The following is a 24,164-nucleotide window of genomic DNA, read 5'->3' on the forward strand; positions in this document are numbered from 1 at the left end:
AGCTCCTCGTACCACCAGGGTTGCCGCTCGGGCATTCCACCATTGCGAGTTGCGACAACATATAGACGTTCTTGACCGGTAAGGGGCAAAACCCTCCACCCACCCCAAAGCGGCATGATTGAGCCTCATCGACCGGATCTGGGCAAGGAAGCTCCGGCAGCCATAAGCCATGTCGCAACCGCCCATCACACTTCTAGACAATGTCAGACATCAAGGACAGGAAGCCCCCTGACGGAAAAGCTCCCGGCACCTCCGGCCAACCCCCAAGCAATAATGCGAGAGTGAGCCACCAAATCCGCCCATTTGTCGCCGCGCTATGTACCTGCACCACAAAGAGGGGGCGGGGGGAGCCAAATCCACCACTGCATCGCCGCCACCTCCATTGGAGGATGCAACCGCCCGCAGCCAGCACCACCGGATCCCGGATCGGGCCGACCGCCGCCACCACACCGGCCAATGGAGTATATTTTCCCATTAAGAACAAACCTCCATATAGACTGGATCGAAACCTCTTTTCCAAATTCAAACCAGAAAACAATCAACCACAGCCTATCCTAATTACAATGCTTTTCGCCTTCACTAGCGCGTATTTAGCGTGCCTGCTTCTTTACTTGCAGGTTAAAGAGGAAGCCAGTTCAGAAAAGTCAGAACCAACATAGTTCCAGGACGAGAGAAAAATTCTGAACTATACGTACAGTTAACAGTTCCATCTTTGTAAGCTCTAGGCAGTGAACCAACAAATCAACCAACCAGGTTTGTAACTCAAGATCTTCAGCTCCAAACCAACGTGCGTAATATACTTCCAGCCCCGCATCATCGATGCCCGCAGGCCCCGGAATTTGTGGAATAATGTACATCAGCTCCGCCCGTTTACGCAAGGACTTTACATGTTCAGCGATGAGAGTGTGTAGTATGTGTATCTATCTATCTATATGGCTTGCAAAAAACTGCTCTCTACATGATCATCAGTGTTCGCCGCAGAATCCAAGACTGCGACATGTTGTGTAACTCGACGATGGAGCCTGTGACATCTGCCTTTCGACAACTTGTCCGCATGGTCTTGTGCTGCAAGGTCGTCAGTGCTGTCGGCAGCAGTTCCTTAGGAGAGGCATCGTTTGGGTTCCACCCTGGAGATAACAAGGCATTTGGTTATCAGACATAGGCCACACACGTCCACGCTTTTTCCAGACATATACCTAGCTGCTTGTTGATCAGCGTCACATCAGGAATCCTCTTGTTGCTGTCGTCGTATCCTTCGCCCAAAGACTGTTCTGTGCTCGCCTCAATCAAAGGATCCTCCAGCAGTGGCTCTCCTGGTACATTTTGATATCAGACCCTACTAGCCAGGGGAGAATAACATAAGCCAGACATGACCATGCTATTTGCAGAGTGATATACCTAGCTGCTTTTTGTTGATCGGGGTCACGCCTGGAATCCTCTTGTCGTCGCTGCCGTCATATCCTTTGCCCAAGAACTGCTCTGCGCTCGCCTCAATCAAAGGTGCCTGCAGATGAATACAGAGAGAGGTTCAGAAGAGACGCATGTAGCAGAAGACATAGTTGATGGGCTGTGAAAAGTGGCATACACATGTCATCATTTCAGTAAATTCCCTAGCAGTGAATGTGCTCGGACCCCCAACAGTGGAGATGTGACCTACTAGCTGCTCTATGATTAGAGTAACATCAAGAATCCTGTCGTTGTATCCTTCACCATAGAGTCGTTTGGAACTCATAGCAATCAAAGGTTGCTCTCCTGGGACATGACCATGTGCCTGCAGATGAATGCAGTGAGAGATTCAGGAAAGACAAAGGTAGCAGAAGTTGATGTGCTGTCAAAAGTGGCTTATGTCTGTTATCATTTTAGCAAATTCCATAGCAGTGGCTATGTTGGGATTCCACACAATGGAGATGGGAGAATGGCTCGAGCAGGTTTCCTTCGATAAAAAATAAAACAGTACAGTTCAGTCCCACTGATTCAAGTAACCACTAACATCAGAAAAAATAAACCGAAGATAAAACAGAGAGGGCATACAATCATCAAAAGAAGAGCTGCATCAATGGCTTCCTTGATGCAAACATAAGTTCTCTGAGAATTCCCGCCATCAGCAAGCTTCCAGGTCTCTCTGCGGAGGAGATTCTGAAAATATCGGGCGGCACCATATATCCTGTGAGAAGACTGAACAGTGTACAATGAAGGTATTAATTCTCAGCAGCAAGGAACAGGTTTACATACTTTATTGAAGCAAGCCAAAACCCGTGGAACGCCCTCCCTGGGACCATCAGTGTCAGGAATGAAGTCCATCATTGGTCCAGTCCAATTGAAAGGCCTCACAACCGTGAATTCAAAATCATTTTCTAAATCCTCAGCTGGTGGAAACTCAAAACATCCACCGTTAGGAGAAGAAATTAAGTGTTAGTAATGGCAACATAGACACAACTTACTCCACTCACAGAAAATAAGCGGCGTCACACATGAGTAGGATCGCCTCTGCTTCACAATTGGACCAAAGATGTAGGGTGACTCGCCAACTTTCAGCTCGAAAAAATCAGTTTCCTGTTAAAAAGAGATAATTATTGTAAGCTAAAAGAGATGACAGCAGCCCTCAAAGGGGTAGCCCAGGAAATTGCCAAAAAAAGGGACAGACTACAAAAATTAGTAAATGAGCAAGCAAAAGAAAACCAAATACAAATAGCCGTAGTCAAACTCCACTCTTCCTCAAGGATTAAGACATTCCACAATCTTCATGCCCACCAGCATTACAAGACAATATCCGAGTGTGAACCAACAACCAACAAAGAGTCAACTAAAAAATTAATTCCCAAGTTGGCTCAACACCAAGTCGACTCTATTGCAATCCGAGTAGGAGCCAACATCTGCAACTCTAACTGTAGCTCGAGCGAAATAGACAGTACTGAGATGAGCCAATCTTAGTCTAGATTGCTCAAACTCGACGCATTTGCACGATACTATGAACCAACAAAACCTTTATACAAGGATTGTACTGCATAGACAGATAATTGCAGTTGAACATCATAATCTCGCTACCTGCACCACATCCATCCCAACCCAATCCAATCTGTTTGTTTATTCAACCAACCAAAAAACGTGAACCAACTTCAGACTTCAGATACTGCCACAATTATCTACAAACATCACTTAGTGACATACACAAAATGTACATATTCACAGCAGGGGATGCAGTCACCTTATGGTGGGGATGATCCTTGGCGATGAAGCGGCCGATGATCTTGCCACATATCTCAGAGGTAAAGTAGAACAGAAGCTTAATGTTCTCTGAGCAATAGCTGACCTGCACAGTACAAAGACATTCAGCTCCACGAAACGTCAACAGGCCAGAATAATTGGGGGAATCCAGAGGATAGATGGCAGATTGGGTACCACTGGGAGAGCGTCAATGAAGTTGTAGTAGATGGCATCGAGCAGCTGCATGTTGTAGTCCGCCGGCACGCATATCATCACCTGCACAGATAGCAAAACAATCATCAAAAGCTTGTCAAAATTTCAAGAATGAGGCTTTCAAAACAGACAAAAAGTAACAAAACATATAATGGTCGTTTCAATGCCATACCTTTGTCGTCATTCCAATCCAATGGTATGGCATCACATGGGACTCAAAAAACCAAGCTGAAGAGGTATCCTTGTTCTTCTGTCTTTCTTGATTATTCTCATCTTTATCACTCGGAGGGTCCTCATCCCGACCACCCTTACTGCGATCATCTGGGTTTACAGAAGAATGTTTGATGTGCTTTGCAGACTGCTCTTGCTTATGAATTTTTTTATGGTCTTTATTTGACAAAAGACCCACAAAAGTTAGCAAAGCATCAAAAGTTGGAATTCCTGGTATTAGGTCCTTGCGTAGCTCTTGGTAAAACCTTTCACATTCTGCAGCAAACTGTACCCTTCCTTTTCTGCATCTCTCAGAGTAATTGCTCCAGTCGTTGAAATGAGAAGATATATTCCGATATGTCTCATCTTTCTTGACTGAAGCATCTAATACAGCACACAGATTACCTTCCTGAAAGTTTGTGACGTGTAGCTTGAATAGGATTGGAAATCGCATTGGTTCGGAAATGGTGACCACGTTGCGGCACGAGGCTTTGATTATTTGTTTACGAGTTGCATGAGCAAGATCTACCAATACTTTGTAGGTATCCAGCTGCCCATCAAAACCGGTAATCAATTCCCTGAAGTCCACCCCAATGTCTTTATAACTACCGTCGAAGTCAAGCCTTTCAACATTGTACTTCTCTTCCTGTTGTTTTTCAACTCCTGGCAAAATTGCATCTTTGAAAACATGCCAAACAACATTTGCAGAGAAGCCAAGCTTATACATCGAGCTTGCATCATACAATAACTTAAGCTCCCTATGCAAATGTGTGTGATCTTCTATGTCAGGAGGTGGAATCATGTTGATGATGAAATAGCTTGGTGTGGTTGTTAACTCCAGAATTGCATGAACAAAATCAATAGAGCCGGTAATTTGGACCTCCTTCACAAAATTAGTGCCTCCTTCTTCGTTTGATTTTTGCATCAGCAGCCTTCTCACACTGACCCCTAATGAGTGGTACGATCTTGCCATTTTGGTTGGATTTTTGAATAGTTGGAAATCAAGTTGAGGGGCACTCTACAGAGTATGAAAATCGGTGTTACAATCTACACACGCATTGTGATAATAAATAAAGAAAAAGAATGTAGCCATTTCGTGTTAAAATGCTCACCGCCCACGGAGGTGGCTCACGGACAGTAGCCATTTGACGGAGGGGAGCAGAGGCCTAGATCCAATCTAATCAAGAGGTCCTGGAGTAACACTTTCTTCAAAGGTGAATCTTCGAGATATTTAGTGCCACTGCAGTAGAGAGTGAGCGCACATATCAAGTTCAGAAATATTGAGCAAAGAGTAGGGCATATAGCAGATATGACACTAGTATCCAGCCTGCACGAACACACATAGGGCCAGAAGGGTTTTTTCAGACGGAGACATCATAGAATAGGTATGGCTGGGTGAAATATGGATGAAATATCTGAAGAAAACATTCCTGATTTTTTAGGAGAATGCACGCAACAATTTAGAACTAAGTAAATGACGTTCCAAGAAAAGAACTTCAAACAAAATCTCAGGGTAACTTCAGAATTTGTCATTGAAGTCATAGTGATCAACTAATGCAAAGATGGTTTCAGAATAGAATATGAAAGAGGCTAGTAAACGCAACATGTTTACTTGTTTGGGGAGCTTTTATGCAATGTATTTTTAATTGAAGACAAATAATTTGCTCAGGTAAGAAGTTTCAGATAAACGCCCTATGATTTCAATGTGCGGGCCTAGATATGTAATGCATCCACAATTCCACATGGCAGAGTACATATCTACAATGATATTCTTTTTCTGCAAGGGAACAAATTGGTGGGTTGACTACAAACAAGTTGTCAGAAACACTGAGCAAAGGGTGGAGCATGCAGCACATATGGCACATATGTACATATCTACTAAAGAAATATCGACAGCAAGTAACTGATTACCTGGCCAGATGCATGCAATCAGATCAAGAGGTTTCTGAAATAATAGGCATGACCGGGTTATCCTACTTCATATATATAATGCAAACGTAATATGGTGATGACATATTTGTAGAAAACGTTCCTGATTTCTGAGGAGAAGGCATGGCAACAATTCAGAACTAAAGTAGTAAATCTCAGGATAACTTAGGAGTTCATCATTGAAGTCACAGTGGTTAACCAATGCAAATCTGGCTTTGGAATAGAATAGGTAACAGGCCAGTAAAAGGCCAACAATAGTACTATCCACATTTGCCATGTGGATCAGAGGAAGCAATTTCACCAAAATTTGCAATTGAAAATCAGTCACAGGTCAACAATAGCATCCCCATTTTTCAGACATGGCGAAAATCACAGGAATGGATCGGTGAGCCGGCCCAAATGTTGGGGAATTCGATCGCAGATAAATCATCACAAACAATTAATTTCCGGGCAAATCATGGAGTAGCTGGTCACGCACAGGAACACATACGGGTAGGGTTTTCGATGATTATTACCTCCAGCCGTGCCCGTGATGGCCGCGGACGTGGAACAGGAGGAGGTCAGGAGGCGGGCGTCCAACAGGACGCCAGGAGCAGGTGGCCGGTCGGACTTGGCGCCCGTCGAACGTGCAGGAGGCCGGCGGCTTGGTCGGAGTGGAGCGGGCCGTCGTGGAACTCGAGGAGGCCGGTGTTGTTGGCAGGCGCCGAGCAGGGTGGCGCGGCCGGCGGGCGGGAGGAGGACGCGGCCGTCCGGCGCCGGCGAGGGGCTTCGCGGCCGGCGGGGTGGTCGAGGCCGGCGAGGTGGCCTGGGGTTTAACGGAGGTTCTAGGCCGGCCGCGCCGCCTTGGTCGTACGGACTGGACCCCGAGTCGCGTCGGGTCGAGCCGAGCCGGCTCGTGCGCGTGCTGCCACACTGGAACAGGGGAATGGGATTAGCCGGTGACAGGAGCAGAGGGATGAATGGGAAAAATAAAGACCAAAGTTTCCAGATGCTCTGCTTTTCTCAATTATATGTTTAAATGAACTACTAGCTTATTAATTAACCCCTGTTTTTTCAATCAAAACTACTACTACTACTACTAATGAGGCACTTTGACCAAAATGCAAAAAAAAAAAAGACACATCATATACACGGTGCAATAGAATTGGCGGGAGTATATTATGACAGGATGAGTCACCTGGGCAAACCATACCTTCTACAGCTTGTCCTGCAGCAGTACCTTGACCAACTCCAGGTCCAATAGCTGAGAAGGTTTTTTATTCCATTGAAAGCTGAGACGTGTCTGCTCGCCCATAAGGCCCAGCCAGCCGACTGATTTTTTGTTTAGAAAAAAAAACTGAAACAACTTACGGAGGGCATAGGAAACGGGACGAGCTCGATCGCCTGCTTCATCCCTTGCCGGAAAAGTAGGATTCTTAAAAAAAACTGAAACAACTTTTTTTTTTTGAGAAACAAAACTGAAACAACTGAGGGGCTTGATCACAACGTACGTGTGAAGGCCCAAGTGGAGGGACGCAGGCCCAACTCTTAGCTGATACGAACCTTTTTTAATAAATGATACGAAGCTTTGCTCTACAAATTAGTACCACCTCATGTATTTCACATAATGTAGGATCAAATGCGGGACGAAACCAAGAATATCACCTTGCTTTAATAGTAGGTATAGATATAGATATAGATTAGCCTGAGACAAAGACAACAAAAAGAAACAATGGGCACTTATGAAATACAAGTACTCCCTCCGTCCGAAAATACTTGTCATCAAAATGAATAAAAAGAGATGTATCTAGAACTAAAATACATCTAGATATATCCCCTTTTATTTATTTTGATGACAAGTATTTCCGGACGGAGGGCCAAGCTAGAAATGGGTACAAGACAAATGAAAATGCTTACATATGGGCATATCCAACGAGGACCCTCAAACCTCCCGCATGCAGTACCCCACCTGGCCTAGACTGTCAACTGCCGCTTGCCAGTCACCACTACAAAACATTGTTCCATGAAGTTTTTCATGGTAAATTAGTTTCCACGTGATACTTTCTCGCTTTATAACATGAGAATGCATGGGGTGAACATAAGCATACAAGAAATTAAGCAGCTACAGTTAATTAATAGACAAATGATAGAAACTAGCTAAACAACCACACAACATACGCAATGTACTGGTACAACAGATAGAAAATCGGCTTTCACATTTCGGCATAATTAAAGGTATATACCCACTAGCATAAATAGTAGAGATGCATTATCTGAACGAGATGAACCTAGTAAGGATTTGATCAAGAAAGAGCCATGACGTGGATGATAATTAAGGCAGTAAGAAAAAAAAATAGATTTGTTACCCGTTGGAAAAGGTGTCCAACTTCTTCACATTCCGGAGAGTGAATCAAATCCTAGTAGGGATATCTTGCAACTGCTTTTCAAGATCTCAGTAGTTGACCAGGTTTTCTGTTCTCATATAAGACGGATAAAACATAATGGTAACATGTGTGGTACATAAAATCACCTAAAGAATGGCAGTCCATGCATAATTATTTTCAATGCAAATAGCCACAAAATTCTCATATGTTAACCAGAAATACATGAATCAGAAATATTTGTTGAAAAGTGAGTTACCTTTGATTTCCTTAAAGGTTTTCTGGAATTATATCTCATAGGGCCAAATAAGAACAAGTTTACATGTTGTGCGTCATGTAAATTACATAGCGTCTAAAAACCACCAACTTCAACTTGTGACAAACAGAACCCATCAATAAGCACTTCTTAACATTTGATGAGAAGAAACAAAAAAAAAAGTCATGAAGCGTTTTCCAATATTTGGGCATACAAAATTACATGATTAGTCCACTCCATAGAAGTGGCGCTGAATATTTACAAAAAACAGCAGGAGGTTAAACCAGTGAAAAACAGAGAGCACCAGAAAAAAATTATGAACAATATTGTGTTTATTCACACCCGAGCATGCAACATTAATTACACGCACCAAATATTATTTATAAAAAAACAGAAAAATAAAAACCAGATGCTTTTGTAGCACCATGGATATGAACAATGCACGACACGCCGTTGCAAAAGAAATTTGCAAAACTAAAGTAGCTTGGCCGATATTATAATTGATTTACTAAATATAATCAATTTCAAATGTAGGGAGATATTAGATATCCGCGCTAGCTTCTTTTTTCCATCTGACCCTTTACTTTTTTTTTCATCTGACTTTGTTTTTTCTCTGATCAAATGAAAGAAGGGCTGCCTTTTGTTCTAAAAGAAAGAAAGAAAGAAAGAACATGAATGTTTATTGATCCTTCCTATGGACCGATGCCAAAGTCCCCTGCGTCAAAAGGGTGAGATCGGAAACATGGAAGAACGGCGTTGCTCCCGTCCATCGCCGTCGGGCCGTCGGTAAAGCTGTGACGGCCACCGTCGCACGAGTCGCCGCCGTTGTATAGCGTAGGAGCACATGCGTATAGATCGGATTGCCGATGGATCGAACTTGGATGAAACTAGTTGTAAGAACAATATTGTATTATATACCTGCAGACTGAGGTCGAGTTTGCCTGTTGGGCTGGGCAGGCGAGATCAGTCGATCGATCGATCGAGAAGACTTCGATCCCCGTTGGCGCGGCACGGCGCCGATCCATGGATCGTCGAGCGATCGGATACATGCGTCCATGGATCGGCGACGTGCCGGCGCGGGGGCCTGGCTTCACGAGAAGCCACGGTGCCGGCCGGCGACGAGAACGGTAGGGCGGAGGCGAAGACGGCGCCCGCACGGGGGTGGGTTCGGTGCTGTTGGAACCCTAAGACTAAGACCCCGTTCCGTCCAATATTTGCTATACTGCGCTGGGCCACATGGGCCTAGATGACGGCACAAAGAAAAACGTATGTACCCCTCAAAGAAAATTCCAAAAACGTATGTGACAAAAAAAAAGTATGTTTTCTCAAAAATAATTTAAAAGAATACATTTTGAGCTCTAAAATGGGTAGAACTTATATACTATACCCGACAATATTTTTTAGTTAACCAAGACCAATGTTGTGTACTCCCCTCGATCCATATAACTTGTAGTAGTTTTGGTACAACTTCAATACAAAGTTGTACTCTAAAGTTGCGACAAGAGTAATATGGATTGAAGGGAGTATATACTTTTTGAAATTTTTATCTAATTTTTTTGCATAAACTTGATCGAACAATTATGGAAGTTTACAAAACCATTCTTTTATGTGATTCTAGTTTCATATGAGGTACGAATGGAAGCTTTTGATTTTCACTCGGATCGTGATGAGAAATATGCACAAAACATATGTGACATTTCTGTGTTATTTGTACAACTTCGACGGTTGATGAATGGATCGAAAGTTTTACTGCAAAAACAAACAAAAAAACATACATGAAACATGTGCAATACACATGCCTCGTTGAGGAATGTGTTTGAAACCAATGTGAAATCTTTGTAAATGTCAACCAACTTTTAAAAATACTTGGTGGGGTTTGCAGCATTCTTGGGAAATATAGCTATTCCCTTAGTGACAAAGGAATGAATACAACGTGAACAAACATTTATCAAACTTGTTCCAAACATTCTGATTTTCAATTGGAAAACAAACATGATCAATAAAATGAATGAAGATTGAATGAGGTTCTCCTGTTCCAACCCGCGTCCAGGCTCCGCGATGATTGTTGTTTTGGTGCGCTAGTTTTGGGGGGCCTTGGCACGACGACTTTCCAACTGTCTACTGCAACAACTTTTGCTCAATTCCGATGAGGGAGGGGCGATGACGGCACCTTCGACTCGCTCCAGGGCTTGTCGTCATCACTATATGATGTATGTACATGGATGTAATTTTGGTCATGTCTCGTGTTCTTTATCCTGCCGTGACAGTTGGTGAATAGATCAAAAGTTTTCCTCCAAAAAGTAAAAATGCAAACAATTGAGTAATTTTTACTATATGATGAAAATCCATCCATTATTGGGGCTTTCAGTAAAATGGTTCTCAAATGTCGTGTTTTATGTGCCAGTTTAGTTACTTGTAAGTCGCATGTAAATTATATCCGGGTTAGTCGTTTTTTTCTAGAAGGAAGAAGCCGCCGGAGGGAAGGAAGGAGTAGCCATTGGCTCGACGGAGAAGCATCTGGGTCTATCGTAGGGTGACAGGCGCCCCTGGTATCTATGTTAGGGTGGAAGACGATCTCATTATCTATCTTTAAGGGTGTGGTGGGTGGTGCAAGTTCGCGGAGAAAAAAAACTGGTGTCATCAAGGTTAGAGGGATAGCTTGGGGCGGTGGCAGCACGGTGGTGGGAGGCAGTTGAGGGGAGGGGGCGGCGAGGCTAGCACGGGAGCACCACCGCCCGCGGGCGGCATAGGTCGGCGGTACGTGGGCGGTTTTTCGGGAAGAAGATGAACATGATCAGGTTGGGTTGGAGTTGAAGAAGTCGATCTGACCGTCCATCTTGCATCCGATGGCTCATAACGAATCGCCTGGCCCAAATTGAGTTTGCAGTCACCTGACGCCTAGCGGGTCCCTTACATTTGGTGTCCTACAATATTCTTTTATTCTTTTTTTTTATTAACGAACCCCGCCCCATTTTCATTAGGTTTTTTTGTTGTTGTTGAGAGTTGTACAATGTTCCTCTTTCGCGGATTCGTCCCAAGAAGAGAAATCATGTGCCGGCGGCATAGGATGATGATTAGCCATGGCGAAAACTGCCCCAAACTCCATGGGTGTAGTTTCAAAGAAACAAAAACCCAAGGGTGTAGAGCCGAGCCAAGATGTTGGGTACATTTCTTTTTTTTTTTTGTGGGAACAAATCCTACATTGTCCGCTTAATTATCACGAGCGCGAGGTGGTGTTTGTTTGAGAGACGGTCATGCCTCGTGTTTTTTTTGACACATCGGTCATGCCTCGTGGTTAATATGGGCACATGCATGCGTGGTCTGCTGACGTGGCGGGGTCAACACTGGAACTGCTGACGAGGCTGCGTCGACCGTGCCACGAGTGGCCGGCATGCGCTCCTCCCGCACCTTGTTTTTCCCCTCCCAAGACGACGAGGCTCTTCTTGCTCCAGCGCGGGCTCCTCCACCTCCACACGGCTGCACAATGACAAAAGCAAACTGAACTTTTTATTGGATCAGTTCTGAAACCATACGAAATCCTTTTTTTCTGAAAAACAAATGGTACGAAATGTATAATTGTTGGAACGTTCCCCCACAAAAAAAAATGTTGGAACGTTTGTGCGAATTTATGTTGGAACGTGTCTGAAATCCTGGACAGGCTTTCACGAACAACCGCCAATAAGGGGTTGCGACAAGGCTAGAAATGTCGCGGCAACGAGGGGATGGCGCGGCTGGGAGGCTGCAGTGTCGTCCGGAGGTAGTAGTGCGAGTCCGCGGCCAGGTTGGTGCTGGCGGCGCTGTGAGGCTCGGCCAAGATGGAGTCTTGGTGAGCAGTGAGCCGCCGGCCACATCTGTGTGGTGTGAGGAGCGGTGGTTCTCTCCCGGTGCTGCTACTTGGCTTCGCGGAGTTGCGGGTCCAGACGTCGCAAGGTTGTCCCTTGGAGTGGGCAATGGCTGTTGCGGGCATCTCGGACCTTGCCAGAGGTGTGGGGCGGCTGCGGTTCCTTGTCCAGGCGGGGCCTTCTTGATGTGGCCGGTGTTCTCCTTGGTGTGCGTCCGGTCGGTGGCCCCTGGAGTTTCTACTATGTTGGCGAAGAGATGTGGTGGCGACGGTGGAAGCTTCTGGGACAGCGTTGCCCAATTCTAGGCGGTGTGGTGAGGTGCGACTTGCAGATGAAAATCTTGCTTGACTTTCGTCAGGCCGGCGGCGATGGCACCCGTGGGTGTCATTCCCCTCTTTGGAGGCATCGTCGAGGCAAGTTCGTCATGTCCCTCGCTTGCTTGGAGTTGTGGTTGTCTCCTGGCGAAAGTCTTGATTCGGTTGGATCAGCACAATGACGGTGTCCTCGACGTCGTTCCTCTGTTGGGAGCATTGTATTTGGAGACATGGCTGGCTCCTCGTCGCTCTCCGGTGTTAGCCGCTGTCCTCCTTGATCCTCTGCGGCGCTATGTATGCCCGTCGCCAGTATGTCCAAGACGGCGTCTTCCTCGGACCGGATCTGAGTCCTGCCACCCACTTGCCACTTCTTCTTGGGCGTTAAGAGTGGATGGTGCGTCGACAAGTGAAGTTCCGCGGAAGTTGGTGTTCTTCGGAAGTGTCCACTGTCGTTCGAGACGCAATGTTGTGTTTCGGTTAGGATAGGCTCTTTTGCGTTGTAGCTTGCTCCGTGGAGTTGTTCGTCATTTCCCTTGTTCGGGTGTGGTGTTTGTGCGATGCTCGTTGTTCGCAGCGAGTGTAGTTTCTTGTAACTTAAATTCTGCCTTCTATAAAGCTATGATACGCCTAGGCGTACTCTCGAAAAAAGGATGAAAATGGACGGTAATTTTCATTGTTTTCGTGTCATTAATCTGGTCATGGAGTAATTTGCTAGTATTCGATATAGTGCGTACTCTCTCACCTCTTCTATATTGCACATGTGGTGTGGTTTTTATTTCTCTCATATTTGGCCCACGTGGCTCTATCTTATGAAATATTCACAAATTATGAAATTTCAATTTTTTTAAGTTCAATATGTCAGCAGTTTGTAAAGGTTTTCGAAAGGTTACATTCTGAAATTTTTGGATTTCTCAAGTTTCAGAAAATGCAAGATTTCGAAGTTTTCAACCCTCATTTTTCCACAACTTTCCAAAAGTTAAAACTTCTAAAAGATTGATTCCCGAAACATCAAAAGTTTTAATTTCCCAAAAAAATTTAAATCCCAAAGCTCGGGTCTGCATTTCTGTGGAAGTTAGACACATTTGTTCAGAAGTTGCCAAAAAGGGAAGGTGTAGTTCTGGCAGTCGGGTCATCCAGCTGCTTCCCGTCCTCCGCATTGGGACCTCCATCTCGGTTGGTTCCGGAGCGGCGACCTTGTTCTGGTTTGACCGCTGGGCTGGGGACGCCCCCTTCGCTGCCCGCTTTCCCGACCTCTTCTCCATCGCAATCGCCCCTACAATCTCAGTTCAGCAGGCCCTTATTGACTTAGGGCGCCTCGCGTTTCGGAGGCCATTTGGGCCTCCGGAAGTGGACGCCTGGCATGAGCTGCTTGATTGTATTGCGCTCCATGAACCGACTGTCGATGTTGGCCCGGATGAGGTTCGGTGGCACCTTGAGCCTTCGGGACAATTCTCCACCAAGTCCCTCTATGCGGCTATCGCCCCCTCCTCCGCCCTTCCCCCCTTCAGGCGGTTTGGTCCATTCGACTGCCCCTTAAAATCAGGATCTTCATGTGGCAGTGGATCCGCGGCCGGCTTCCGTCGGGTGTTGAGGTCCGCAAGCGCAATGGCCCGGGCTCTGGCATCTGCCCCCTTTGTGATTCCCCCGAAGACTCGAACCACATTTTCTTCTCCTGTGTGTCTGCGCAGTTCGTCTGGAGCTGCTTTAGGGAGGCAATTAGCGGGAATTGGTGCCACTCCAACTTCCCCGACCTCTTCGCCGAACTACAGGCCTCCCCGCCTCCATCTCGCCACATTAGGTGGCTTGAGATTGGGGTTCTCACGTGGACGCTTTGGACCATTCGCAATAAACTTGTGATTCAGCGCTCCCCTCTCCGACGCTCTACTGACGCCCTTTACAAATTGTCTGGTTACTTGCAGCTCTGGCGGCCGCTTAGCCGCCCTCGGGACCGGGACACCATCTCCGCCTTCATTGCCGACCTCCGCTCGATGGCCGTCCGCCTGTCGCCGCCCCCTCCGCCGCCTCCTCCTGAGCCTGATTAGTCGTGTGTTGCTATCCAGCTCCGGCTACGGCCTTGGCCTTGGCTGAGCTGTCTTTTTATGTTGTGTTGCGTTTCTGGGCTTGTTGAGCTGTGCCCTCAGCAGAACCTCTGGATCTTATTTGTGCGACTTGGGTGTGTGTGTTGTACTAGTCTTGTATGTGCTCCTGGCGGTTTGCTTTATTTATAAAGCAGGGCGAAAGTCTTTTTCGGTTAAAGGGAAGGTGTTAAAAATGAAATACAAACTGGTCCGAATTGACCAGCCCAGCCTAGCCGCGTGAAATAAGCCGCCTGCGTTGTTATGATACTCTTGTGAACCGGCCGGTTTCCTGGGTAGTCAGGCTGCAGGTGGGACTGCCCATGGGCGTCCCACCTCGATCCACTCCGTCCCGGTAGGATTTGGTGGGCACAGTGGGACAACCCACAAAAGCTTGGCGCGATTTAAGTGGGTAAAAGTGGAGTCCCACCAAATGAAATCGAGAAAATGAGACGAGCCTAACAGGAAGCGATAGAGTCCGTCAGTCCAACCTTCTGCATCTGCCTTGACTGCCCAGAGTTACGCCGTGAGTGGTTAAATCAACCCACACGAATAGACGAACTGCAAAAATCGCAGAGGATGGCTCTCGCGTCCTTGCTCGTGGCCGCGTGAGCACGCGGCCGCCGCCGGCCGGGTCTCTTTGCTCCGACCACCCCTGGTTCCGCGCTCCAAAATTTAAAATAATACATTTTTTTATTAATTTTCAGAAATAATACACCGTTTTGATATTTTTCACAAATAATACGGCATCATCTTGCTGGAAGACGATTGGACCTCTAGTCGTCTATCAGTGAGCCGACTGGACAATCGTCTATAAGGTTGGCCACCAGTCGTCTTGCAGGAAGATGATAAGTCGCAGTCGTCTTGCAGGAAGATTATTAGTCGTAGTTGTCCAAAAGAAAGATTATTACTACTAATCGTCCAGCAGAAAGATGATTAGTTCCAGTCGTCCACCAGAAAGATGATTAGTTCCAACCGCATACATAGGTAGCATACATACGTCCCTCGCGTACATAGATAGATATAGTGGTAGACAAGCATCAGCCACGTCGTCCGGCACGTCGTGGAGGTGGTGTAGGCGGCGTCGGCCACAGATACCTGTGGGGTGCCCGAACGTTACGGGGAGGAAGCTCAGACCATGCCTGGTCATGTTGTGTTTCTTGTGTGGGAGGTGGTGCAGGAGTCGTATATATGTCCATCCACTCGTTGTGTTGCGACAAGAAATCCTGTCTGTTATGCCCACCTTCATGGTCACTATCCCACCCGGATCCGGACATAGACGCGTCATGTCCATACGGCTGATATCCGTAGGACCCTGTTGGATGGACAAACATAAGTAATGATGAAATACAGGCCCAATTGATATTCACAAGAATAAATATGAAGAAACATACCTGTAGGCGGAGGTCGTGGCCGAAACACGTAGGCAGACGTGGGATCCGGCTGGTGCTGCCACGCCGAACTACCGGCCTGGTCAGGAGGTGGTGACCTGGCCGTCCAGTGCTCTGCTAGACGTGGACGCGGATCATGTCGGTGATGCGTGGGTTCGAGCTGACCAGTCGAGTGACGCGGCGGCTGCTGGTGCGTGGAGTGGCGGGGGGATGCTGGTGAAGTACATCCGAAGTGCGTGTGCACGTAATAGCCCGATACACAGATCGTACTTTCTCCTCAATGCGCGACATCCAGGTCTGGACCTGAGCCCGAGGAAGCATTAGAGGTGCAGACGACAGTGAACGCTGAAAGGTGGACACCTCCTCGCCAAGTCCGCGAGTCAACTCAGCCTGAAATTGTGAGGACGATTATTACGTGCGCATGGCAAAGTATGTATGGACTACTTGCATTATATGAATAGAATATATCTTACCGCTTGCTGCCTAGAGCCCGAAGTATCATAGCTCGGGTACATATCCGCCGTATTAGGGGCAGGTATCTCATCTAGGTGATTGTGATGAATGATGCATAACCGTGTTCCGGTCATGTACCGCTGCAGATAGAGATTGAATTCATCCATATCAAAGTTGTGATTCTCGTGCCAGAGATGTGTGCTTGCAGTCTCCCATTATGTAACGTATGGCTGAACCCTATCAAGCCACTCCGTAGCAGTCCTGTTGATCCCCTTCTTTGTGATCCTAAATTTTTGGTGTTCGTTGAACAATTAACTAACAGCTTAACTATGGACAATTTTGAAGGACAGTGCAATATTAATAACTAGACAGTACCTGTGGATGTCTCTGTGCAGCGGGGCCTCTATAGGGGGAGGTGTCTCCAATTGCAGAAGACCAAATTGCCTCATAACCCTCTGTTGGGCCATCTCCTCGACGAAGACATCGAAGATGATCTTCGATTTCGTCATCCAATAATCGGCATCTCTATGTTCTCAAATTCACTCAGATCAACCCCAATCTCATTTGTTTGGACAGTACCAGGATCATAAAAAAACATGAACGTCACTACACCAGACATCTCAGCTCACCTATAAAATTATTTAACATAGACAGACAACTGTTAAACATCATGACAAACTAAACATATTCACAATCCTAATTGACACACCTAAAATTATTACATAATATTAATGGATCAACTAAAATTATTCACACACCTAAAAATATTGAAGTACTAAATATTTTTAGGATATTACCGGAACAACTTCAAAAATTGATACAACAACATGTTTGACATCTATATATAGTACGTATAGTACCGCACCAACTAAAATAAAAGGACATCCTTTTTTTACGGGAAAACTGACATCCACATCCACATATAATACGCTATATTATTGGAGCAACTGAATATATTCACACAACTAAAGATTAGACATCTAAAAATATATCGGTTACTACGGGAGCAAATACCAATATTCGCACACCTAATACAAAATATTAGTGGAGCAAATAACATCTACAATATTCGCACAACATCTACCGGAGAAAATGTCTGTAAAATTATACCCTTGAAGCGTGCGAAGCAACGCCGACGAACAGCGACCTTCAATCACCGGAGCCGGAGATTCACGTCCACCACACTGCCGCAGCCATCTCCACCTCCACAAACTTGCTCACCACCATCTCCACCACCTCCACAAAAATGCTCACCATGACCACCACGAGCTACCCCATCAGTAGATCGAGGTCTCCCTTGCCTCCCCCAACTATCTACAATGTATCTACGGTGGCGAATCAGGAAGAAAATGGCTCACTTTGGAGTATAAATGGGTCACTTTTTAGTTGGAAGAGAGAAGAAAGAAGAACGGAAAGAAGAACAGAGAAGAGCCAAGGGATAAGGTCGCGCGAGGGAAGGAGGCGGGCGACCCGGGGCTGGAGACCCTGTCGTCCTCCTAGTGGACGATCGTCCAGCAGCTGGACGACTGGGCCCTGTCGTCTGGGTCCCAGCCACCGACGACCCATGCAGGGACGAGTGGGAGCGCTGCGACGTGGCCGGGCCAATCGCCAGCTGCCACGTGGAGTACGGGCCACCTGTCGTCCTCCTATAGGCCGACTGGACTCAGTCGTCCAGCAGTAGGACGAGAGGCCGCAGTCGTCCTCTAGCGGGACGAGGCCGTATTATTTTTGGAAAATAAAATGTCGATGTATTATTTCTGAAAATTAATTAAAAAAATGTATTATTTAAAAAAATTAGCCGGTTCCGCCGCGCCAGCTGCTCTCCCTCTCCTTCCTGCAAGGACAAGCAGGCGTGCAAGATGAGCTCTCGCGTTCTCGCGTCGTCCCTCCCGTCCTCACCACCTGCAGCTCCGTCGGCCTCCTCGTCGCCGCTTCCGGAGACGTCGCAACATGAGAGCAACTGGGCAGTCGCTGATTGACCGGTGCTAAGGACAGAGACGCCGACGAGAGACATTGAAGAACTCAATTTTGCATCAATCCCGTTGCCGTTCCTAGGAATAATTGGCATGGGCTGCAGGGCCTCCCAGGCTGGACGGGCGCTTGGATATTTCTCCGGCGAGTAGTGCAACTGATAGGGATTGTGCATGTGCGAATCTGAATCTTCTCTGTTGTTCTTCGTCTTAGGAAACTAACCGGGAGCTCGAAGAAGTGGGTCTAGTGGGTTCCCGGTGGATTAACTGGGATAGCCCACTTAATTTTCACTGTGTTCCACGGGTGCCCACTAAACACTTTTAAGTGGGATGGGAAGATGAGTCCCACCACAGCCCACTCCCACCTGCAGCCTGACTGGGTAGACATATCGGGCTTTTATAAAAGCTAGGTTCTTTTTTTTGGAGGGCGTTTTTCTTCTCTCTAAAAATGTATTTAAATAAAATCTCATGAATTCTGCTTGAAATCATTTGAATATCTGTGACCTAAATTTTATGAAAACAAACAACAACTATTCAAATATCTGTGGACTGCAGTCAAACATTTTAGTATAAGTTCTCTCCCGTTTACCATGTGTCATAGCATGGTGAGCAATCAAAACTTGATGAAAAGAAAAGGTTTTCCCAAATTTTGTGAAGGTGCGGCAAAACAACTAGAATGGGAAAAAAACAGGGGACACGTAGGAGGTATAAGCATGCATCTTGAAGGAGGTTGGACCGTGGGTGGATGTTACCCGCGATCGAAGGAAGAGTAGACACTACAGACAGACTCCATCCACTGATATCAATTCTACTACTACTCCCTCCGATTTACTCGTCGTGGTTTTAGTTCAAATTTAAACTAAAACCACGACGAGTAAATCGGAAACGGCGGGAGTACATGGCATGACTGGCCAAAATCGGAACCAAACATTCAGCAAAAAGTAGGGTAGCATGCAAGATCCTCTACAGCTAGCACTTGCAGAGCAACGGAGCCCATCCACAAAGATCAGTACACATGGCATGTAGTAGCATTCAGCAAAAACTAGGGCACTCGATCGGGAAGGAGATGTAGAGCAGCAAAATCCTCTACAGCCAGCACTTGCTGAGCAAAGAGGCGACATCAGGTACATTGACACCAATTAAGTTCCTTCTTAACACATGCGGCGGGCGACGACTGACGCTAAACAGTTCAGCTCAGTGTGAAAGTCAGTTCCATTAGACATTCCTAGCTGTGGGGAGCAGCAGCCCCTCCCTTCCCTTCAGGGGTGATAGATGTCGTTGACGACCGATCAAGTGAAGCGAACCCCGGCACTGCATACTAGCAATGAGAAGAGCGCACTGCAAAGGGGGAAACCATCGAATCCGAATCAGACACGGCATCATATCACATGGAGTACTATAGATGAGCTGCAATGCACCACAAAACATAACTGCAGTGAGAGCAGCAGTGAAGAAAGGGTGCACGGACACAAATATATACATATACCACAGTGAATAACCGAATATCCCTGGACATTCTGGCAGCGATGTTATTATGGTCCTGCCAGCACAACAGAATGGACACTGCTTTTCACAATCACCTCTAGTACTAGATGAACAACAGCAAGCTATTTTTCACAATCACCCCCAGTACTAGATGAACAACAGACGGCTGCCGGCCTCACTAATCAACCGAGCTGCCTTGTTCTACCAGCAAAGTTGGATTCGAGCAGTAGCACTAAACAGTTTGCTAGTGCACGTCTGTGACTGGAACTATCAGTCATGCTTTATCTCAAGGGATTGCATGCTTGGGCGGGGAAAACGCAAGGCATGCAAGCATTGTGGCATCAACATCGTTTCATCACTCAAATGTCCAAAGGAACATGACAATTTGAAAACATGTGCGATCTAATCATGATAAATGGAACATCTGCGGTAGAACAAGACCAATTTGCTTTTCTGACATTATCTGAAGCTAAATCAGGACAAAACTATGCATTTCTCTATTTGGTTCGGTGCAACAAAAACAATCAAAGTTCCTAACAGAGTATGAAGTCCAAACAAGAGAAAAAAAAATCCCCAGATCTGGCTATTGATTCCCCTGATTTGCATAAGAAACCTGCAAAATCCCTTGAAGTCACCACCAAATCAGGAGATATGTCTCCCAAACAAATTCTGCGACATATCTAACTAGGATTATGTGTTTACTTGCAGCACAAAATATAAGCTAGGCAGGCATATCTACAAGAAAATTGTGCCTGCTTGACCTGAAGATACAAATTTCAGCATGTTGCTAAACCTCAGCATACTTACGGCATCAAAGAACCACAAGTATCATATCAAAAGTATTAATACCATATCCAGGAGCAATATTAAGTAATTGAACATCAATTAGTAGATAATATACCTCGGAAGATGTCAGATAACAACAACATACACTGAAGCAAGGAAAGCTGGAGCTACTTCTGGAAAGAGGGCCTGCCCATCTTCTTCCTCTTGCGGATATCCAAGACCATTTGCCCGGCTGGCGCATTTGCCTGGAAAGGATCAGAGCACATGTCGCTCCAATATCCAAAAATACACTGCGGGGTGACCAGCTCAGATGTTGCAGCACTGATTGCCTTGGAGAGGCCAAAGGAATCATAAACTGGAACGTAAGCCTTCAGGATGTGTAGCATCGTGCCTTCTCTCACAAACTCCTCATACACAGAACCATTCCTCTGGTGGAGAATTCCGTAGATAGTGCTGAGGGCACTCTTAGGGCACTGGATCGCCACAATGTAGGTGGGTTCGAGAAGCCTTGGTTTGGCGGCGAGCTGAGACTCAATAAGTGCTGTCCTAACCATCTTATTGAGCTGAGCAGTTGTACCTTTCAAAGCTTCATCAGCATGTATATTAACATTATGAACCTCAAAGCATATGCCATGCAACTTTTCTTTTGCCAATGCGCCTTCTTTTGCCACCATCTCGAAGCCAGCCACGATAACTTTCTTCGCTAACTCTAGATTCTGTATTATATTATTGCACCTATTAACAATCACATTCGGGCCAACAGCATCAGGACCAAAGCACCAAATGTTATCACCGAGATCCTTATCCCAACCATGCTTAGCAAGGATCTCAGATCGTACCGCATGGTCAGTACGTGGACCCAAGCGACCATCTTCAATAGCCTCGACTAGGTTTTCATCCAAGGGGCGGGCTACCACAGACAAGCTGCATTGGATTTGTTTGTTTCTGGACATCCTCTCCACAGGATCACAGGACTTGCAGATAGTCTCACGGAAGGAAACAACAGGCGGACTGGAAACAACTTCAACACCATCCATAAACTCTTCCTGTAGATCCTTCAAGCAAATTTCCAGATGAAGTTCTCCCACTCCAGCAACTGTGTAAGTACCAGGCTCTACCTTGCTCCACAGAACCACGGGATCAGACATCGCCAGACGCTTCAAACCTTGTACAAGTTTGGGAGACTCAGACGGAACCTTGCAGTTAATTGTAACAAACATCAGAGGGCATACAGAGAGCTTCATCGCTCTGATTGGGCGTGCAACAACCTCCTTCTCGCTTGTCAGGGTAGCACTCTTTGTTATGCATGCATCCAGACCAATCAAACCAACAGTGTTACCGCAAGGAACATCCGGAACGTCACATTGCTTCTTTCCCATCCATATAATGGTACGCTGGACAGACTCCACGTGCAAATCAGTTTCCATGCCGGGGACATAGGAAGGCCCCATGACCCGGACCTTCATGCCAGCTGCAATCCTTCCGGAGAAGACACGACCAAACGCGAAAAATCTGCCCACATCAGATGCTGGGACCATCTTGGAAACGTACAGCATAAGAGGACCTTCAGGATCACACTTTTTAATAGCTTCTGCGTATTTATCATCAAGGGGACCCTCATACAGGTTCTCCACACGATATTTCTGTGCTTCTAACGGAGAGGGGAGGTGGCAGATCATCATCTCAAGCAGAGCAGTACTGGCTGGGAGCCAAGTTTGCATGACACACTTCACAAGAGCCATGCCTGTTAGGTCCTTCTCATCATCCCTCAAGCTCACCTCAAGCTTCTGGCAAAGATCCCACAATTCACCCTTATTGTCATTCATGCAGGCCATGAGAACTGTGTCGATTGGATTATAGCAGAACCGTACGAAGCCTCTAATACAATTGTCGGAGCCACTGTTCTTCCTGGTCCATTTTTTTTTGGCAGAGTCATAAAAATTATCACCCCAAAGCCTCTTTGCAAATTTGGTTTCATCGACTCCACATTTTAAGGCATACTTCTTAGCAAAGCTAGCGATGGTAAATGCCCAACCATGTAAACCAGAAGCAAAGGCAACAGAGGAGGTCTCAGGGTAGACTTGGACATCACCAAGGCGCTCAGCACCATGTGCTTTCATAATTTCATTGGAATTTTCAACGACATTTGACAGAATCTTGTAGGCTCGCTCACCCATAGATTCAGGTTTTGCACCTTCATCTTGGAGCCCAGAAAATAACTTGTGCCCTACAGATTCAGGGTTTGCACTTTCAACTTGGAGGTCAGGGAATAACTTGTCCATCTTGTTGACACAAAGAATAGGTCTAACCATCTCATTAAGGGCCTGGCAGAGAACAGCTTCAGTTTGCATACAGACACCCTCGATTGCATCAATTACCAACAAAGCACCATCAGTAACACGGAGAGCAGTTGTGACTTCTGAAGAAAAATCGGTGTGCCCAGGCGAATCAATAAGGTTGACCAGGTATTGGTCGCCATCTCTTTCACCTTTGTAAGACTTGAACGATTCATTGTTCATCTCATACAAAAGAGAAGTGCCAGCAGATCTGATGGACATCGCAGGCTGTGCTACATCCGCATGAGTGTCAGCCATGGGAACTTTAACATCACCTTCATGTCTAATCATCCCAGCAGCTGCCACAAGAGATTCTGTAAGGGTAGACTTGCCTGCGATGATTAAATAAAATTCATTTACTATTGAACTGGAAACACAGCATCAGAATTGCATGATAAGAGACCACAATCGAAAAGACAGCATATATATCTTGGGAAATTACAGGGATAATAACCATATAAAAAAGAGGGGGGGAAAACAAGGAGTTAACAGAATGGCTTGACAGACATACATAACCTGATGGCACTAAATAGCACAATAGACTGCTCATACCTCTACAGTTGTACCCAGTAATGCAGAATAAGAAATCAACACAAGCTATAGAACACCGGGAAAAATATTTGCATGTGAAGAAAACTTGAGTATGCTAGCACATACCATGGCTCAGATGGGCAATAAGAGACACATTACGAATGTTATTTTTCTTGCCCATCATTTCTCGGAGCTCCACTTGTGTGAAATTCACCATCTTGAATGCTTCTGAATGTCACCTTGAATATAAGTTTATGTTTCAGAAGGTGCAAAGTAGTTAGAAACGATTGACAACCCAGTAGCTAGGAGGAACTAAAACTAAATGAAAAGGATGTGGAAATGTACAAGACTGAGCAGGCAACAAACTACTCCCTCCGTTCCTAAATATAAGTCTTTGTAGAGATTGCACTAGATGGACTACATACGGAGCAAAATGAATGAATCTAAACTTAAAATGCATCTATATACATCCGTATGCGGTTTACAATGGAATCTCTACAAAGACTTACATTTAGGAACGGAGGGAGTAAAAGGTGATGACTTTATCAAACTGCAGTAAGCTCAAGCACAGGTATCCGCCATTGCTATCAGTTACTAGTGACAATTAAGGCAACCCACGCAGCACAATTACACTTTATGGTGCGATTAATCACTTGTGCAATCATATATTTAGTTCTTTACTTTAGGGATTAATAAATAAGCTGACAGGAATGAACATCTGGACACACACACAACGGCAGGTGTATTTGTCAGCAATGGTTAGAGCAATATTACTACTAGAACAAAGGAAATTTACAAAATCTGCAAAA

The 24,164-nt window shown here is 45.8% G+C and overlaps 2 protein-coding genes across 2 annotated transcripts in view; both read right to left on the reverse strand.

The window, feature by feature from the left end:
- Window positions 1–712: 712 nt before the first annotated feature.
- LOC119300095 lies at window positions 713–6,164 on the reverse strand. The gene is made up of 12 exons (XM_037577163.1): window positions 6,072–6,164; window positions 4,740–4,867; window positions 3,590–4,645; window positions 3,400–3,480; window positions 3,206–3,310; window positions 2,451–2,553; window positions 2,233–2,366; window positions 2,032–2,136; window positions 1,586–1,771; window positions 1,399–1,504; window positions 1,197–1,313; window positions 713–1,127 (listed from the first exon to the last, which is right to left on the reverse strand). Exons 2-12 carry the CDS (start codon window positions 4,770–4,772, stop codon window positions 955–957), a joined length of 2,199 nt encoding a protein of 732 aa, XP_037433060.1. The 5' UTR covers window positions 4,773–4,867; window positions 6,072–6,164; the 3' UTR covers window positions 713–954.
- A 12,970-nt stretch (window positions 6,165–19,134) lies between these two features.
- LOC119317135 (elongation factor 2-like) overlaps window positions 19,135–24,164 on the reverse strand; it is a 5,496-nt gene continuing 466 nt past the window's right edge. The window contains exons 2-4 of the mRNA XM_037591541.1: window positions 23,482–23,594; window positions 20,604–23,156; window positions 19,135–19,555 (exon numbers count right to left, since the gene is read on the reverse strand). Coding sequence (XP_037447438.1) covers window positions 20,656–23,156; window positions 23,482–23,572 — 2,592 coding nt within the window. The 5' untranslated portion in view covers window positions 23,573–23,594 and the 3' untranslated portion in view covers window positions 19,135–19,555; window positions 20,604–20,655. The remainder of the gene's footprint in view (window positions 19,556–20,603; window positions 23,157–23,481; window positions 23,595–24,164) is intronic.

The sequence above is a fragment of the Triticum dicoccoides genome, chromosome 1B (genome assembly GCF_002162155.2).
Source record: "Triticum dicoccoides isolate Atlit2015 ecotype Zavitan chromosome 1B, WEW_v2.0, whole genome shotgun sequence".
NCBI lineage: Eukaryota > Viridiplantae > Streptophyta > Magnoliopsida > Poales > Poaceae > Triticum > Triticum dicoccoides.

Bases quoted from the DNA above. Each gene is read 5' to 3' on its own strand.
- LOC119300095 (XM_037577163.1), bottom strand. From the start codon at position 4,772: ATGGCTACTGTCCGTGAGCCACCTCCGTGGGCG. The intron at 4,646-4,739 runs GTGAGCATTTTA...CATACTCTGTAG, and splicing joins GTGAGCCACCTCCGTGGGCG to AGTGCCCCTCAACTTGATTT. The intron at 3,311-3,399 runs GTACCCAATCTG...TGTACTGTGCAG, and splicing joins TCATTGACGCTCTCCCAGTG to GTCAGCTATTGCTCAGAGAA.